At 44.6% G+C, this 18,436-nt stretch overlaps 1 protein-coding gene across 1 annotated transcript in view; it reads left to right on the top strand.

The window, feature by feature from the left end:
- Nucleotides 1–17,052, top strand: part of MTTP (microsomal triglyceride transfer protein) — a 47,587-nt gene extending 30,535 nt beyond the window's left edge. Inside the window, exons 12-18 of the mRNA XM_075544867.1 lie at nucleotides 992–1,203; nucleotides 3,996–4,093; nucleotides 4,178–4,299; nucleotides 5,860–6,087; nucleotides 11,624–11,748; nucleotides 15,108–15,278; nucleotides 16,775–17,052. Of these exons, the coding sequence (XP_075400982.1) occupies nucleotides 992–1,203; nucleotides 3,996–4,093; nucleotides 4,178–4,299; nucleotides 5,860–6,087; nucleotides 11,624–11,748; nucleotides 15,108–15,278; nucleotides 16,775–16,946 (1,128 nt within the window). The 3' untranslated portion in view covers nucleotides 16,947–17,052. The remainder of the gene's footprint in view (nucleotides 1–991; nucleotides 1,204–3,995; nucleotides 4,094–4,177; nucleotides 4,300–5,859; nucleotides 6,088–11,623; nucleotides 11,749–15,107; nucleotides 15,279–16,774) is intronic.
- The last annotated feature ends 1,384 nt before the right edge of the window (nucleotides 17,053–18,436 follow it).

The following is an 18,436-nucleotide window of genomic DNA, read 5'->3' as shown; positions in this document are numbered from 1 at the left end:
GCCTAGCATCATGGGGACAAAAACAGCCACCAGAATATGACAACCTTAAGAGTTGAGTTGTGGGTATCGATGTCTGTAAGCTGGAAAGTTAGGTTCCACAGGTTTTAGAAAGAGACACACCTGGATGTACAGTCAGGTTCTGCGCCATCCTGGTTGTTTGAACTTGGGTGAGCTACTTAGCCACTTTTTATCTGAGAGCAAGTCCACAATTTGAGGGAACTAGTGAAAGATAAAGGAAATTGGAATAGAAAGAAATATTTATAAATGCCTAATACAGAACTCCATACACGATTTTCATAGGTAAAACTGTTAACCATTAAAGCCCTTGTTGCCACAGAATGCAACTACTATGAATTTTTTTGGGGGGGTGTTTCTCTTTTGTTAAATAAAAGAAAAATAAGATCTGGAGGTAGGTTACCAGAGCCCATTGCCCATTGGCAATTGGATTCTTACCAGTATCGGCCAGGTAATACCAGCGCATGCAGCAGGAAGTAACCAGTAAACCTCAGTATCTTAACTGCTTAACAAACCTTTCTTTTTTAAAAAAAAAATCATTTTTTGGGGGGGGGGACTTGTACAACTCTTATCACAATCCATCTGTCCATCCATTGTGTCAACCACATTTGTTGCCATCATCATTCTCAAAACATTTTTTTCTACTTGAGCCCTTGGTATCAGCTCCTCATAACAAATCTTTATTTCTCACTCATGCTTCAGCCAAAGCAGATAGTGACTGTGTGGTACTGCATTCCTCACAGGATTGAGAGACAGACGTGGAGAAGGCATGTCATCTCTTTAACTGCCTCAGTCCTCTTCACAGCCCATTAAGCAAAACGAGTCACTCCAGAGCAGCACACTTGCAAATGAACCTGGGAAGTGTAAGCCTACATGCACGGTTTTAGAGCTCTCTTGATTTCTGCCACAACAGCGGCCCTCCATTTGGAAATGTGCGCTCACGCTGACTGAGCTTGACCTTCCTCTGACTCCACAGGTGAAGAAGACTTTGAACAGGATATACCACCAGAACCATAGAGTTCATGAAAAAACGGTCCGTACCACGGCAGCTGCTATCATTTTGAATAGTAACCCATCCTACATGGAAGTGAAAAACCTCATTCTTTCTATCGGGGAGCTTCCCAAGGAAATGAACAAATACATGCTCGCCATTGTGCACGACCTCCTACGTTTTGAGATGCCTGCAAGGTATGGCTGAGAGCGCACAGCGCCACGCTGCTTGTTTGAGTTCATTTCGGATGCTTTACAAGAGATGGTGTCAGTAAAGAAGGACTAGTGCGAGCGTTTCCGTTAGCACACGCACAGGTTTCTTCCAACCAGACTGTTGAAGCCTGTCGTTGTGATCAGAGGATGGCTGCTGGAATGTTCTCTCAGTAACACACTTGTCTAGTTCAAAACCAAAGTCCTATCAAAGGGCTTCTGCGGGGGGTAATTGGGTCCACTAGATTCAAGGCAGAGATCAGTTCAGAGGTGATGATGACTGTTTGGGAGAATTCCCAGGGGTAATCATGACAGATTTTCTCAGTGGACGCAGGACCATCATGAGGGCTTTTTATGAAAAAGATTTAAAAGATAGTTTGATTGACATACAACTCGCATATCATACAATTCAGTTGTTCAATAATATTAAGAAGACTTGTGCAAGTGAAGAAGCTCTAAGAAAATGGAAAACTGCATCCACGGGTAAAAGGCCAGGAAAGATTTGTTAAGGTGATTTGTTTCCATTACAAGAATGCACCTGCTCGTTCTTCAAGCACAGCAAGGGCTGTCCTGCAGACTTTTGTTGGGAAACCTTTCTCCAGACACCCAACAGCCCTGTTCTTGCCCTTCAGGCCTCTTTTTTGTTCCCCCAATACAAAGGAGCATAACTTAAGTCTCCAAAGATGCTAGGACTGCTGTTTTGATGTGGTACAGAATGAGGAATTCTTTGTGGGGGTGGGGGGAGGGGCGACGTAGGTTCGGAGGTCTAGAAGGATGGAAACACTACCTTCCGAAGTGAATAGACCTAGATGAAGGGTGATGAGAAGAAACAAACAAAGAAACAAAAACTCAAACCAATGCCATCAAGTCAATTTTGACTCATGGCAATCCTGTAGGACTGGGTAGGACTGCCCCTGTGAGTTTCCCAGACTAGCTCTTTATGGGAGTAGAAAGCTTTGTCTATCTCCCAAAGAGCAGCTGGTTTCAAACTGCTGACCTTGCAGTTAGCAGCCCAGCGCACAATCATGAGAGGAAATGAGAAAAGCAAGCAATTAAAGATCGAAGGACAGGGAATCAAGGAATCAGAGAAAGGCAGGAATGGGCTGTGGGGGAAAGTAGTAGAACAGAAAAGAGCAGGAGAGAGAGCAGAAAGGAAACAGGAGATGGTGAGCGATAGAGGAAAGACATCTGCATCCATGCATTTCGAATGAGAAGTCTTTGATTTCTCTTTCTCTTTCTTTGCCTTTATGAGACTTGATGGTGCGTTTACGGCTTTTGATTTTTTTTTGAACCTGCTGATTCAGGGAAGGTTAAAAGGTGACACTAGGGCAGAAGCTCCCGAGAAAATGTGAAGAAGTCAGCACAAACATTGTCTGATTCTCAGGTAGGGTTGGAGATACAGTAAGTTGCCTTGCTTTCAATGTTTGCGCCACAGGACTCAACTCTCCTGGCAGGTCACTGTCCACAGGTTGCTGACACCTCTCGCATGGCAGGAAGTCCACATCAAAGCCAGGCCATTTGTAGCCTTACTTAGTCATGGACACTGTTAACTCTGCCTATTGCCCCTGGCTTTACCTTTGGAGCAGGGCGGAACTTGTCTGATCCTCCTTCCACCCATGCAAGGCTCTGTGAACGTGTGAGCCCAGCAGTTACAACCTCTTTCCTTCCTTTGGGCTGACAGCTTGTAACCTAGTGACTTGGCGGAAAACCCCCTAACAGTTTACCATTTCCTCCCTGGCAATAATTCTCTACCTCTGGCTTAGATCCTGACTCTGTTAGCTTTCAATTTTAGATTTGTTTCCATCTTGTCATAATTTCATTATGATTGATATTACTATGAGCTGTCAGAATTGGACACAGAGCCACGCTAATTGGCTAGACAAAATAGAGCCCTTGGTGAGGATTCAGACTGACTTTAGAGGAGACGGTAGTTCTTATGTGGTTTTTTGTTATGATTATGGCCAAATCCTGGGCACAACAGGACAAGATGCTGCCTTGGCTTGGCCTGTCCCCATGGGATTGGACCATTCATTTTGACCCATAGCATTTCCACTGGCTGATTTTCAGAAGTAGATTGCCTTTGGAGTTCTCATGGGGGGGGGGGGTTATTTGAAAACAACACAGTCGCGGAAGGAATTTGTTGGAGCGTCTATTATGAAAGGAGCCCTGGTGGCAGACTGGGCTGCCTGACAACGCGAGGTCAGCCGTTCGACACACAGCCATCCCTCATTCAGATGACCTCTCAGAAGCCCCGACGGGCCTCTCTTCCCTACAGGGTTGCTCTCAGTCAGAATCGATTCAATGGGAGTAGGCTTTTTGAGTGACATCGCTTCTCAGAGGTAAAATGAGGGGGCATAGAAAAACATTTAGAGAACTGCACAACCTCCCCCACTTGGGGGCAGCTTTCCTTCTAAGTATGTAGTATTAAAAAAGAGAGAAGTATATAGTATTAACAACAGGATTGTGATGATTCAGTGAGCATATCCCTTCCACCCAGAAGTGTCCTCTGGTCAGCTGACGGCATCATGTAGCTGAGCATCTTCGCCTTGTTGCTGCTTTGATACCACATTCCATTCCAAGAATCTAGGGAATGGAGGGGAAACCCTGCTCCTGAGGCTCCAGCTGGTGCCTCTCCCCCACACCCCCACCCCCAATGTGGTATGGCACGAGGAGAATTTGGATCTCACTTGTTTCCACTGAGGATTTGGTATTTTTCCAAACCAGGCTCGGGAAGCCACCATGACAATGAATATGCAGCCTTTCCTTTTTGTGTGTTGCAGCAAAATGGTCCGTCGTGTTCTGAAGGAAATGATTGTTCATAATTATGACCGTTTCTCCAAGAGCGGCTCCTCTTCTGCCTATACTGGCTACATAGAAGGTACGTAACCTAGCAGAGTGTCTCCTTCATGACCCAACCTAACTTGGTGCTCCGAGTTACACCGGTTGATTGTCTTGTCTCTAGGTAATCCCTACTCAACGTCTACCTACAGCCTTGACATTCTTTACTCCGGCTCTGGCATCCTAAGGAGGAGTAACCTGAACATCTTTCAGCACATTGGGAAAGCTCATCTTCATGCTAGCCAGGTAACTCATTTCCCCTGAATTTTGCTTACTAAAATATACAAGAAACATGTTATTGTTAAGTGCCATTGCGCTGGTTTTCCACTCATAGGGCCCCATATGCCAGAGTAGAGCAGTCTCGTGGGCATATCTGGGCTGTGATCGTTAGAGGAACAGGTCACCAGGTGCCTCTGGGTAGGTTCAATCTGCCTACCTGTTTTTGGTAAACAGCTGAGCGTTTCACTCTGTGCACCACCAGGGATCCTTATGTAAAAGATGAGTATTTGCTCCTCATTTCACGCCCACTCACTGCTCCCTCCTCCCCCATGAACCCTTAATTTTAATTAGAGAAAAACCAATGGCATGGATGATGTGAATCATAGATTAGAAGGTTCTGGATTCGCTAATAGAAAATCTCCTCTGTTAAGTTGTCTTTGAGTATCTCAGCACTTCTCCAGTCCTTTTGTGAAGTCATTAAAAGAATGCCTTTGGGTTTGGGTTTGAGCACTTCATCCTTTGGCCTAAACCTGGACTTGGTATGCACAGGGCTTGACGGATTCACTGTCTTTTCTGGTCTACTTTATGACAGTTCTGGAGAGGCTACAAGTCTCTACTGCTGGGTTCGATGCCATAGAGTCTGTTTTGACCCCCCACAACCCTATGGCCACCAGAACCCAGCACTCTGAAGTCCTGCACTAGTCTCACCATTGTTATGTTTGAGCCCATTGTTGCAGTCACGATGTCGATCCATCTCACTGAGCATCTACCTCTTTTCCACCAACTCTTCACTTGGCCAAGCATGATGTCCTTTTCAGGGACTGGTCTCTCCTGGTGGCATGTCCAAACTTTGTGAGGCAAGAGCTCCTAGGGAGCAATCGCGATAGACTTCTTCCAAGACACAGATCTGTTTGTTCTGGCGGTTACTGTACTTTCAATGGTCTTCACCACCACCATCATTCAAATGCACCCGTTCTTGGAAAGTTTCTTGATTCACTGTTCAGTTATTATATGCATATGCGGCATGGAAAAACACTATGGCTTTGGTCAGGAACATCTTAGACGTTAAAGTTACACTTTTGCTCTTCAGCACCTTAAAGATGTCTTGTGTAGCAGCTTTGCCCAGTACATCATTTGATTTCTTGCTAGATGCTTCGGTGAGTGTTGATGGTGAATCCAAATAAAATGAAAACCTTGTCAACTCAATTTCTTCCTGATAAAGTGTACTGGTTCCTCTGTAAGGATTTTTGCTGTCTCCAGGATGACATCCTATTACGGAAATTGCATGGGCATTGGAATCAAACAGAAAGAGCTGGATCTCATCTCTACTGTTCACTGTTTGGGTGCTCTTGAGCCTTTATTTCCCCATCTACGAAGTGGAGAAAACGATTTTGTCACTTGAGGAATTAGTTTAATTGCATAGTTAATTTGGGAAGATTAAGTGAAGAAAATCTCTACCTTATTGTTTTATAATCCTGATGTCTTCAGATCCTTGCATTTTTGAGCCCTGGAGAAAGCCTAGCTTTATTTCCGAGCCTCGCTGCCAGCACATACGGAGTATGACTTGTTATATTGATTTCTCTCCAGGTGGTCATCGAAGCTCAGGGACTGGAGGCCTTAATTGCAGCCACCCCTGATGAAGGGGAGGAGAACCTCGACTCCTACGCTGGCATGTCACCCATCCTCTTCGATGTTCAGCTCAGACCTGTCACCTTTTTCAACGGATATAGTGACTTGATGTCCAAAATGCTGTCCGCCTCTGGAGATTCTGTCAGCGTGGTGAAAGGACTTATTCTGTTAATAGATCATTCTCAGGTAATTCATCCATTCTGCATGCACTTATTGAATCCCTGTAATGTATCAGGCACATTTAAAACACGTTCTATATTTGGGGATACAAGACAAAATTCTGGCCACCTTAAAGCTTGTATTCTGATTATTTAATCCTCCGATATTGTTGCCCTTTCTTCTTTTGTAGGCTGACAGTTTTATTTTATTTTTTGCTTTTAAAAGAAAGCTAATTAAGAGACTTCCTTACTTTTGAGGCAAAAGAGAAGACACTTAGGCTGATACCGAAATCCAAGACCAAACCCAAGTTGATTCCCATGCCTAATGACTTTATTCCAACTCATATCCACCTTATTAGGGTTTTCTGAGGCTTTGCAACTCCATATGTGAGCAGACAGCATCATGTTTCTTCCTTGGAGCGGCTGGTGGTTTGAACCTCCAACTTGACCTGGCAGTACCCTAAGGGTTAGAAGCAGGCAATTATGAAATGATAGGTGAAAGCAGTCTAGGATACAGTAGGGAGAAGAAATAGCATTCCTTGCTGCGATTGAGTCCCAACACATGGTGACCCAAGGCACAGAAGAGTAAACCGCGGCCCAGCCCTGGATCATCCCCTGATCAGTCACAGACTGGCCGGCTGTGGTCCATAGTAATTTCATTGAGTGAATTTTGAAAGTACATGGCCAGGACTTTCTTCACAATTCCCTTTTGTCTGGAAATGGCATTGAAATCTGTACAGTAGAACGACAACACACACCCTTCACTGACCCACAAGTGGTGCCTACCACTGAGGTGCATTGTCTGGGGACCACAACTGGGTCTGTCACATAGAAGGCGAGAATTCTCCCGTTAATCTACCATGGCCCCCTCTGCATTGCCTTCTAAAACCACGCCAAACCAAACTTATTGCCACAGAGTGAGTTGATTTCAATTCATAGTGACCCTGCTGGACAGAGCAGAACTGTCCCTGTGACTGCCGAGTCTGGAAATCGTTGCAGGAGCAGCACCGGCCATCTTTCTCCCATGGAGCAGTTGGTGGATTTGAACCACCTACCTGTTGCTTAGCGGTGCAGCGTGTATAAAGCCCATGATACCACCAGAGTGCCCCTCCCAGGAGCTGAATGAGATGCTGTCATATGTGACTGATCAAATTCATAATGGCCAGGATGGTGACAAGCCACATAGTGCCTTCTTTTCATTGTTGTCAAAATTATGGCTATATACTCTAATCTGTATTTATGGTATGGAAGAGATGAGGCAGATTGGATTAGAAATGTCACACTCTAAGACATAGTTGAGGAATGGCCTTTTGTGATTTAATAAATGCAAGGGAAATAGCGTAGGCTTGAATTTTTCCTCTATCATGTCTTGGCAGTGCATGTGCGCCTGGGAAGTTACCTAATAGCTTTAAGTCAAAATTTCCTACTAATAAACTGGAATAGATGATCCAGGGATTTTACCAGCTCAGCTCTTCTTTGCCAGATACTTTAAGGATTCTGGCTTATTGGGTTTTAGTTTAAAAAATCATAAACTCTGAGGGCTGAGAGATCTCCCCAAATTCACTGCCATTGAGTCAATTCTGACTCACAGAGACACTGTCAAACGAAGCAACGCTTCCCCGGGTGGCTTTGAATTGCTGACCTTTGGGTTAGGCGCCCAACTGTTAACCCTCTCTCCCACGAGGGTTCCTCCTGAGAGAACTTAGACATCAGATTTCACTTTAAGAACTGCTCCAAAACACCATTAATTGGTCCTAAATACTGTGACTTGCCTACCTTATTACTCCTCGTATTACTTCAAAATAAAGGCGTCCTACTGGCATAGTGGTTATGCGTTGGGCTGCGAACTGCAAGGTCAGCAGTTTGAAACCACCAGGAGCTCTGCAGGAGGAAGAGGAGCCTCTCTGCTCCCGTCAAGATGCCCGGTCTCAGAAACCCAAAGTCAGTTCTACCCTGATCTCTCGAGTTACTATGAGTTAGTATTGACTTTATTATAGTGAGTGGGTTCAAGATAACTGTACATAATAAAATAACCGATTTAGAGTGGCTTGAACCTGTCGTTTTGAATTTATCATATGACAGGTCATTGGAAAGAAGTGATCCCGGACTAATGTGGAATCTTAAGAGATCAGAGAGACTCCTGCTTTCCTCAAGCTCAGTCTTTATTCCTTGTGACTTCTATCCTTATGCATATCTCATTTTGCGCTTAAAAGATGGCTATTCCATGCCCACTCCCGCCCCCTCGTTCCAGGAGGAAGCAAAAGGAAGGACAAGGAGCAATAGAATATGCCTCCTTTGTAAGAGCTGTCTTCAGTGGGACTGACGGGTCCTCTGTCATAGGCATCCCCCTGGCTGTGTTCGTCAGTGGATATTTTGACACTGAGTAGAACGCTGTCTGTATGAAGAGACTATCACACCCCTTAATCCTTGAGATCACACATGGAAAACCGTTCACAGATCATAACCGAACTTTGTATTACACATTGAATGGCAACATTAACTCTAGTGAGGCAACATTAACTCTGACAAAGACACGAGAGTGGTGAGTGAGTGATGCCGATTTTAAGATGCAGGAATACTAGCAGGGCTCTGTGCACACATGCAAGGAAATCCAGCTTAAGGCCAGCAAATGTTTCCTGGAAAGGTCCAGAAAGTACATCTTTTAGCCTTTGAGGGCCATATGGTTTCTGTTGGACCTACTCGGCTCTTGCGTTGTGGCACGAATGCAGACATAGGCAATATATTAACAAATCAGTGTGACTGTGTTTCCAAAAATCTTGGTTACAAAAACAGCTAGCGGGCTGGATTGCTTTGCCTCCAGGCCATAATTTGCTAACCCCTGATCTAGATTATCTGCAAGACTTTTAAAGATGCTTTAAGCTGGGATATCTAGGCGTATCCCAAGAGGCAGAGCGAGCCTAACCCACTCATCTGTCTGAGGCCTGGCTTCACAGAGCGCTGCAGCAATGCCACTCTAGGTCAAGTGCTGACACTGAAGGGCGGGTTTTGGCCGTGGGTGGCCTGTCACAGCCACCGGGGCAGATGGAATTACTCTCTGCTTGAGTTTAGTATTCAGCGTATTGGATTGTTCTTCAGAGAGCTATGCCTGATAAAGTCAGTCAGCTTACTACGGGGATCCTCTTTAGCCAGCCAAGAACATATTTTCCTGAATGGAAGCAATGGGATGTAGTGTCCCAATGCCCATTTTTGAGCTGTTAAGAAACACCTTTGGGACCAAAGAAAAACCATCAGAAGGGTCACCTTAGAGATGAATACTGCATGCTATTGCCTAGTTTCTCTAGTTCACAGACAATAATTGGAATAGCTATGCACTCTAAGCAAAACAAGGGGCCTAAGTCTGTGCTCAATGCTTTCTGCACCATGTGTCACACAGACTCTCTTGCACACCAGGAGACCAAAGAGAAGCTTCATGAGCATGGTGTAAGGTCGACATTATTCACCCAGGAGGCAGCCTGGGTTTTCATTCCGGCTCCAAATGTAGCCCCTAAGCCTGACTTTTCTTTCCAAATTGCAGCTAGAAGGCACACCATGGAAAATTGGTGTGATCATTAAATGAGATACCAAATATTTTTGGCACACAGTGATCGGGTACTCAAAACTGTTAGTTGCACGTATTTTATACGCCTCAAAAATCCAAACCAGAGCACTCTGTGGCTTAGTTTCCTTTACAAAGAATATCGTGGTTTGCCCTTCCATGGGAGCCAGTGGAAAAGTCCTCTGCTACTGCGTACAAGAGCTCCTGCAAAGCACCTTTGCAAGAGGGAAATGTCCAGACAACAGGCACGTCTCAGAGCCCACACAGCACTGGAAGTGCGCTCTCCCACCAAATGCACCAAATGCAAACGCCCTGTCCCATGCCATTGAGTGCGCTTTGATTGGCCTAACAGATAGTTTGTGGGAAGGCCCAGTTCCCTACCCCGGGCTTCTGCTGGGTGGCCTCACATGTCTGTAAGAAAGGAGAAGGGCCAGAAAGGAATCTGCAAAACCAGAACATGCAATAGGGCTCCTTCGGGAAGAGTCACCAGCACGATCCAAGCACTCCCCAAGGGAGCCCATGTCCTGCTTTGTAGTTCATAGGCATGCTTTAAAAGGTGGTCGTGATGATGGCAGTTTTTCCGGATATTTTGTGGACCTTCATATTAGTAATCGTGCATGAGACAAACTTGCCATCCTCCTCCATCCTAACTACTCTGTTCTGGCGTGAGCGTGGGTTCTCGGACGAGTTCTTCGAATGCTCGCATCGCCGGACAGCCATTTTCATGCCTGCAGCCAAGTGTGTTCTTCGGGCAAAACTGAAGCGCATGCCATAGCTACTTTTTTTATTACTTGTACACCTGAAAGGAGTTCTGGCGGTGAAGTGGGTTACTGCATTGCTTGCTAGCCAATGGGTAGCAGTTCAAACCAACCAGCCAGTCCTCAGAAGGAAGAAGAAGCCACCTGCTCCTGTGAAGATGTGCAGAAGTGAAAGTCCTAGGGAGCCGTTCGACTCTTCTATAGCGTCACCATGAGTCAGACTTGGCTTCATGGCAGTGAGTTTGGTTCTGGATTTTTAAAGTAATCTGATAGGGAGCCAGGTCCTTTTGTTGAAACTGCCTGCCACAAGTTTTGGAAGTTGTTAAGAATTCAGAGATTTCTTTTCTAGAAAGTGAAATCACAACATTTCTAGTTGGCAGGAGCAAGATTTGCTGAGCCTGCATGGGACAGTTCCATAAGGAAGCTAGCCATGCTGTCAGTTGCCGTGAACTTAAAATCTCTGGAAGAATCTCAAAATGTGGGATGTTGACCCTTCCTCCCAGAACCAGGATCTCTCCCCACACCGTTCCCAGACAATCGGATTCCATCTCAGTGAAAAGGATTTCAGCTGTCATCCTTCTGGCTAAAGCACACTGAAAACACTGAACATCTGAAGACTACATGCTGGCAAAGACAAGCACAGCATTGCTCACGGTGGACTCAGTTTGTAAATATGTCCCTCTGAAAATTGCCATTGACAGGGCTGCTCCTCTGATGCCATTGCCAAGGTCAAACAGCAGGATGTCGAGGTTGCGTGATGTGACCTCAGCTTCCCCTAGAACTTCTCGACTGTCCCAGCAGGTTAATCTTGCCTTTCCTTTTAGGATGCAGTTGTTTATGCTGCTCACAGTGCCTAACCTGAGAAGTGCTAAAGGGAGCTGATGGAGGGGCCCATGCTCCGAGTTTCTGACTCATTGGGGATCACAATCTGAGAAGCATCACCCCTTCCAAAATTAGGCAGTGACTGAGTGAACTCTGTCCTCTCTTTCAATCCACACTTTGCTTCTCTGCCATTTTCGTTGAGCAGGTAATTTAGCAAATCAGCAACGTCTGCTTCCGGTAATCACGGTGGTTGCCGACAGTAGCTGTCAGAGTTGGAACAGAGTTTTTCTAAGGTTAGAGCAAGATCCTCACATTAACAGAACCCACATGCAAGTTCCTACAACAGGAGATTGAATGTGTCTTTGGGAAGGGGTTGGCTGAGTATTATTGTGGCTGCTGATTATTGCTATTACTATGTTTGCTTCTAGGAAATTCAGCTGCAATCTGGACTGAAGGCCAATACAGATGTCCAGGGTGGTCTGGCTATTGATATTTCAGGTTCAATGGAGTTTAGTCTGTGGTATCGTGAGTCTAAAACCCGAGTCAAAAACCGGTAAGCATTATATGTATCATGCTCTGGGCACATTTAAAGAATCTTCTGATGTCTCAAAATTTTCACTTTTAATTTATCATCCTGAGCCATAGAGTTGGACATGATCACAGGAAATCGTTCTGTGTGTGTGTGTGTGTGTGTGTGTGTGTGTGTGTGTGTATGTTAGGTGCTGTCAGAGTGGTCGACCCGATATGCACCATTATGAAAGACTGCCCAGGCCTGTGCCAGCGTCCCCATTCCAGAAAATGCTCTCTATTGCAGATTGGGTGTTTTCAGAGCAGATCATCCATTTTCCTTTCAACAATTTTATTCCTTTCATACACATTTTATTTCCTCTCAATCCCCTCAGTGGACCATCGCTAACTCTGCTTTCATCCTACTTCCATTCCTCCTTTCTTCTTACCCTTTTGACTTTGGCACTGGGTAAGTGCTGCTTTTTGGTTTTACATGGGTGGTGACTTTACCACAGGGGTGAGTTCTATTCCAGACCTGAAAGGTGACGAAGGGCTGTGCTCCCAGAGATCTTGCTTCTTTCTAACCAGTAAACGTGGTCTCTGATGATGTTGAGTTCTGTTCCACGTGTTTCTCCCACTCTTTCCAGGACCTTCTGATGTGATCTGTTTCAGAGCAGCTGACAGGAGGTAGCCAGGCACCACCTAGTTCTTCTGCTCTCAGGGGTGTAGAGACGGATGCTTTCATGTTCCATTAGGGCCACTGGACTAATTGTTTCCATACGTCTTTCAATTTTGATTACTCTTCTTTCCTCTAGAGGGGAAGAGACTAATGGTTGGCTGCTCACAAACTTTTAAGACTCTATTAGGAGGTAGAACATTGTCTTTGTGAACAACGTGCTGCCAACAGACGTTGATGGCCCCTGAGCTGGTGTTCCTGATCCTCGGGCCTTTTCGGCTTATTCCCTCAAGGAGTCTGGTTATGCCTAAGACGCAGTCATAACGCGACCTTCTTTGTGTGCTACCACATTCTTGGATATATTTGTGGCAAAGATAAATACACATATACATCTCTCCCTTGTTGACACATCCACCTCCATAGCTAATTATGCACAGAATGACTTCCCATTCTAACGGGAAGCGTCTTGTTCTGAAATCTCTCCACACTGCGTGCCCTGTAAGTCTGGCATACTGCTTTATTTAGTAGTTAACCATGCTCTCAGGGAAGGCCACCTGGAAGCTTTTTGCTTACCTCTCTTACTGGGATTTATAACCTTGCCTTTTTTGCTGTCTTCTGTGGAGGGGGTCAAAAGACACAATCTGTCTTGTTAAAAATTCTTAAGCATTCCTCAAACCCATTGCCATGGAGTAAATTCTGGCTCATAGTGACCCTATAGGACAGAGTAGAATTGTCCCTGTGGGTTTCCAAGACTGTCACTCTGTCCAGGAGTAAGGAGACTCACCTGTATCCCCCAGAATGGCTGCAGATTCAAACGATGATGCTTCTGGCTAGCAGCCTCGTGTACAATCCACTGTGCCACTGAGAGAAGTCTTCCCGTTTTCATCAGCATTTCTTTTTCCAAACAGGCTCTTCATAAGTCCCTTCGTTTCCCCCTGACATGTGCTGTGGAGATCAAAGGAAAGCATTCTATTCTGAACATGAAGCAATGTCTCTGAACCTGTGTAATAATCAAAAGTGTTTTCTCCTGTTTGTTATAGAGTTAAGGAAAAGGAACTGGAAATGCGATTCATTTTTACTTTTCTGGATATCTACAAGTTGGGTGGTGGGCTGGGGGAGGGCTAAAAAAGAGATACGTGATAAGATTGAAACTTTGATTCACTTTGAATTAGGAACACAACCACTGAAAACAATCACAAGACGGCACTTTAATCTGAAAGGTGGCCCACAGTATTACTAGAAGTAACCAGAGGAGAAACCAAACTGGCCGAAGGAGGATCCAGCCATACAAGGAGGCTGCAAATCGCTCGTGGGAAATACAGTTCTTTTTGTTCGGTTTCTCTGCAAGCTCTTTGCAGCCGCCTGTGTAGACTAGGGCCTCCCACGGAATCACTCATGCTTTCCTTCTTTCTGAAGTCTTTCTGGTCAGAAGTTGGCCCAGGTGTAACCGAACTGAATTCCTTGTAGGGAGAATGAACAGGAGCAACCATTCCGAAAATTAACTCTGCAAATTAAAAAGGACACAGTGTCTTTCAGGATCTACCAGGAGCCACAATTTATCCAAGTCTTCTCTCCCTCTCTTTTAATATATCCATTCATTCATTTAAAAGTACATCTTACGCTTTTGCCGAATGTACGATATTGTGGATAATATGAGAGTCAGGATCAAGAAGACGTCGCCTCTGACCTACTTGTGCACGGATAAGGAGTTCTAAGTCACACACCAAAATCCAGTACATCTGTCAAGAGCACATAGGAGTCTGAAATAATTGTTGGAACAATAAGCCGCGGTTTTACTTAAAATACACAATTAAAATGTGATGGTCTTGGAGGTAGGGCTTTTGGGATTATTTATCCTCTTGATTATTATCCAAGCCATATTCCGGAACCAATCCAATCTGCCTAGTCCATCCTTTCTACTCTCACGAGGATATCTACCAGTGTGACATAGCAGGTGACATGCTGGGCTGCTAACGGCAAAGTCAGCAGTTCAGACGTGAGTAGCTCCGCGGGAGAAAGAAGAGGCTGTCTGTCCCGGGAAAGATGTACTTCCTGGGAAGCCCCTGGGGGAGGGGTGCTCTGGCCACCGGGTTACTAGGCGTCAGAGGCAGCTCAGTGGCAGTGGGTTTGGGCTTTGTCCTTCCTGGGGCACCCACAGTTTATGCCCACTCTAGAAATTGTTCCTTGTAACATCATATTTTTTCAAATATTTTGGAAGCCACAGTTTGCTGTTTCTAGAGATTTCTCGGCGGGGGTGGGGTGGGGGGTGGATAATGACTATGGAATTAACATAGCTACGTAGAACTGCCAGTAGACAGACACTGACCCCCCAAATTGTTGGAGACATCACCTCCTTTCTGAGTGCATTTAGACATCCTTTTAAAACCACTCAATGGCTCTGACCTCCAGAGAGGTTGGGGTTCCAGGTGTGTCAGTACCTGGGTCCTTGGCATCCTCGCGCCAGACAGTACCTGAAAGGCACTTCATTTTGACATCTCGAGTTGAAGATGAGTGAAGTCCTGCTGTCCAGTGCCGGGATGACCCAGGTCTCTGTGACCACATACACTGAGCACATTTCCATCACCTACTGGCCCTGTGTTTCCTTCTAGTTACCACTATCCTGATTTCAGAGCCTGTGAAACGATAGCTATTACTCCAGCTCAATTAAAATGCGATGTTAATAGGGTTGGGGTGTTTTCTCTCTCTTTTTTTAACTCCTAAATCTTTAGGGTGGCTGTGGCAGTGAGTGGTGAAATCACCGTGGACTCCTCTTTTGTGAAAACTGGCCTGGAAATCAGTGGGGAGACAGAAGCCGGACTGGAGTTCATCTCGACAGTGCAGTTTTCTCAGTACCCATTCTTAGTTTGCTTGCAGATGGACAAGGACGGGCTTCCCTTCAGGTAAGGCGTGCTCCTGGAATGGCCCAGAGTATCCCCAGCTCAGAAGGAATTAGCACTCAGCTATGAGTACTGGAGTATATTATTAGAAGACAATGGTAATAAGCCAGTTGGGAGAAAACGTTCCTTTGAATAAATGCTAAGGCTAAGGAAAATCAGTTTCTATGATACAAAGAAAGTCTGGCATTCCTATGATTCTGGAAATAATTCCCTTTTTGAATCCAGAGATTAGCGATGGAACAAATGAATTTGATTTAGCAAAGGAATTGCCACATGATTTCAACACAACATATCAAGCCATGCTCACTGGACGGTACCTTCACAATTGCTTTCTGCACAGAAAGTTCCCAGCAACATACCTGATGATTCATGTACCATCATTTAAGGGCCCAGAGATAAGTGTTCATTCCCAGATATTTCATGGATGTATAACTTGACTTTATTTAAGTTTCAAGTCACTCTTGAGAATATAGGGCTTTTGAATTAAAAAAACAAAAATTAAAAACAACTTGTAGTAGAATTTTTAATGTTCCAAAAAACACACAAAACAACCCAAATATATAACTGGCCACGTGACTTCCAAGCTCTCTCTTCTACTCTAGAGCCTAACTCTGATTTGAACAGAGCCCTTTGCATCCTGTGGCCAGTAGGAACGCCGGTAAAATGACATGCGGCTCGAAGGGCGAGCAGAACGCTTTGGCTCGGGGTGGCGTTGATCCTTCTTTCCACAGCAGTTGTAGAGGCCTTCTTGACACACACGAAGGCAGGTTGTAGACTTACCACAACAAGCCTCATTGTTGTCACAGCTTTGTCTTTCACAAAGAGGCTAAAATCAAACCCTTCATTTTCTGAACTGTGATTCATGTAAAGAATGCTGTACACACACACATTCACACAAACACATACACACAGGTACGCTTCATTTTTCTGGCATAAAATTTTTTAGGCTGTAGTTAGGAGACGAAACTGCCACTAACTTTTACTACGGTAATTAGGTTGAGAAAAGTCTTTATTTGAAAACAACTCCCAATGATCAAAATGCTGTGGATAGCAGCCCAGCTACCTGGCTATCTGGTCATGTTCCATATTTTACTTGGTCCAGAATTCTGGGACTGTTTCCCTGTCAGCATTCCCAGCCTAAGTCCAGTTACATGGGGTACGCCCTCCAACGGGGAGGCCTCCCAAGGTGGGGCTTCTGGAATGAGGGGCAGGAGACACAGCAAGGCCTGCAAAGCTTAACAGCCTAGGCCGAGAGTACAGCAAGGAATTCAGTCCTCCCTTACAGAAGATTGTGTGGAAGGATGCTGCTGTTCCAGTCATGGGTAGCGTATCTGCTGGTATGAAAAGCAACGGGGGAAAGAACATCTGTCTGTTTGTGGACATGGAAGCTGGTAATCTTCAGTAGCTTATCTCAGAGTGCTTGGCACAAAGGATCTGTAGTGTCCACTCAGCTTGAATCAGGTGATGTTAATGTTGTGTGCTTTCTCATTGTCCTGCAGGCAATTTGAGACAAAGTATGAAAGGCTGTCCACAGGCAAAGGTTATGTGTTTCGGAAGAGGAAAGAAAGGCTGGTCGCAGGATCCGAATTCCCTCTGCACCAAGAGAACTCTGACATGTGCAAGGTGGTGTTCGCCCCCGAACCGGAGAAAACGTCCAACGGCTGGTTTTGAGCCTCGTCTCTGATCCTTGGCTTGCATCTGTCTTCCTGCAAGGGATAGCCTGTGACACGTCTACGTCCTAGCTCTCCGAGAGCACAGTGTTTACATATTTACCTGTATTTAAGATTTTTGTAAAAGCTTTGAAAAACCTCAAATGTTAAAATTTGGACCTGTTCAGTATGGTGTCATTTTGAATTCATACATGCGACACTTTTAGCTACATTAGTAGTTTTTTGTACCAGTCTTAAATCCCATTTGACATACCGAGAATATGACATTGTTTGTAAAAAAAAAACAAATGCTCAGAAGATGCTAATTTTGACTAACAATTTTCAACCAATGTATATGAAGACCTTTTGGAACAGAACATTAAATGTGACTTGATTTCTACCATATACATTGCTTAATCATATAAGGGGGCAAAAACCAAAACAAGCTTTTCTTTTTCTTTTCAGGATTTGGGGGTTTTAAAAGACTTGTCATTCAACTTTAAGAATGAATAATTCTGTCTTCTGTTGTTAATTTCATTAAGTATTACATAACAGGTCCTCAGAATCAGCACATGCAATCTCACTTGTCTTTTTCTGGATGATGGGGTCAGACTTCTAGAAAAAAGCCATTCCATCTTCTTCCTCCAGCACGGCAATATATATACATATACACATATACATATACATATATAATATTGATACTGGCAAAATTAACTTCAGAAACTCCATGTGATTTCTTTTATTCTGTGTTCCTTTGAGTCTGTGGCGTGGTACCATGTCCTCTGTAAAGGACAGACCCACATAGATACATATTTCTATCTTTGACTCTCTTGCTTTGTGATGGAGCCTGCAGTCTTTTCGCTACAATCACAGATCTAATTTAACATTGCTTTAGCAAACTGATGGGTTTAGGTTTCTGAAAAGGGGAAATCGGGAAAGAATGCCTTTCTTTGTACAAATTAAAAGGACCCTGTCAAACATGATCAATTATTTATTAATAGACAGACACATGTTTGCAGGGAGAAACCCGTGATGGGTGCTTGTCCTTCCATAGACCTTTGTGGTATAACACCGAGAGGGCACACCATCGGGTGTAAATTGCAAATGAAATGTCGTGAAATAAATATGTGGAAGTTCTATTGAATTCCTTTTTGCCTTTCATCAATCTGAATGCTGCAACATTTCTCTTTTCCTGCTGTATCCGAGCCCAGGTTCATGTAAGCCTCTGCAGCTTTAGGGCAGGCCAGGTTTCCTGCATGGAACAGGCCAGGGTTTTGTAGGAAAAGTCACTGAAGATGGCAGAAAATCTTTGAAGGATCTGTAAGCTTAAAAATAAGCTATGATCGTATATACACGAGAATAAGCCAACCTGAATATCCACCAAGACACCTAATTTTACCACAAAGACCACATTAAAAATATGCTGAAAAACTTGGCTTCTACTCCAGGATACACGGTACTCCATTTTCTAACCCTCAGGCCCAGCATGCTCACTGTTAATATACTTCAAAG

The sequence above is a fragment of the Tenrec ecaudatus genome, chromosome 3, assembly GCF_050624435.1.
Source record: "Tenrec ecaudatus isolate mTenEca1 chromosome 3, mTenEca1.hap1, whole genome shotgun sequence".
Classification (NCBI taxonomy): domain Eukaryota; kingdom Metazoa; phylum Chordata; class Mammalia; order Afrosoricida; family Tenrecidae; genus Tenrec; species Tenrec ecaudatus.
This window is presented reverse-complemented; position numbering and strand designations above follow the sequence as displayed.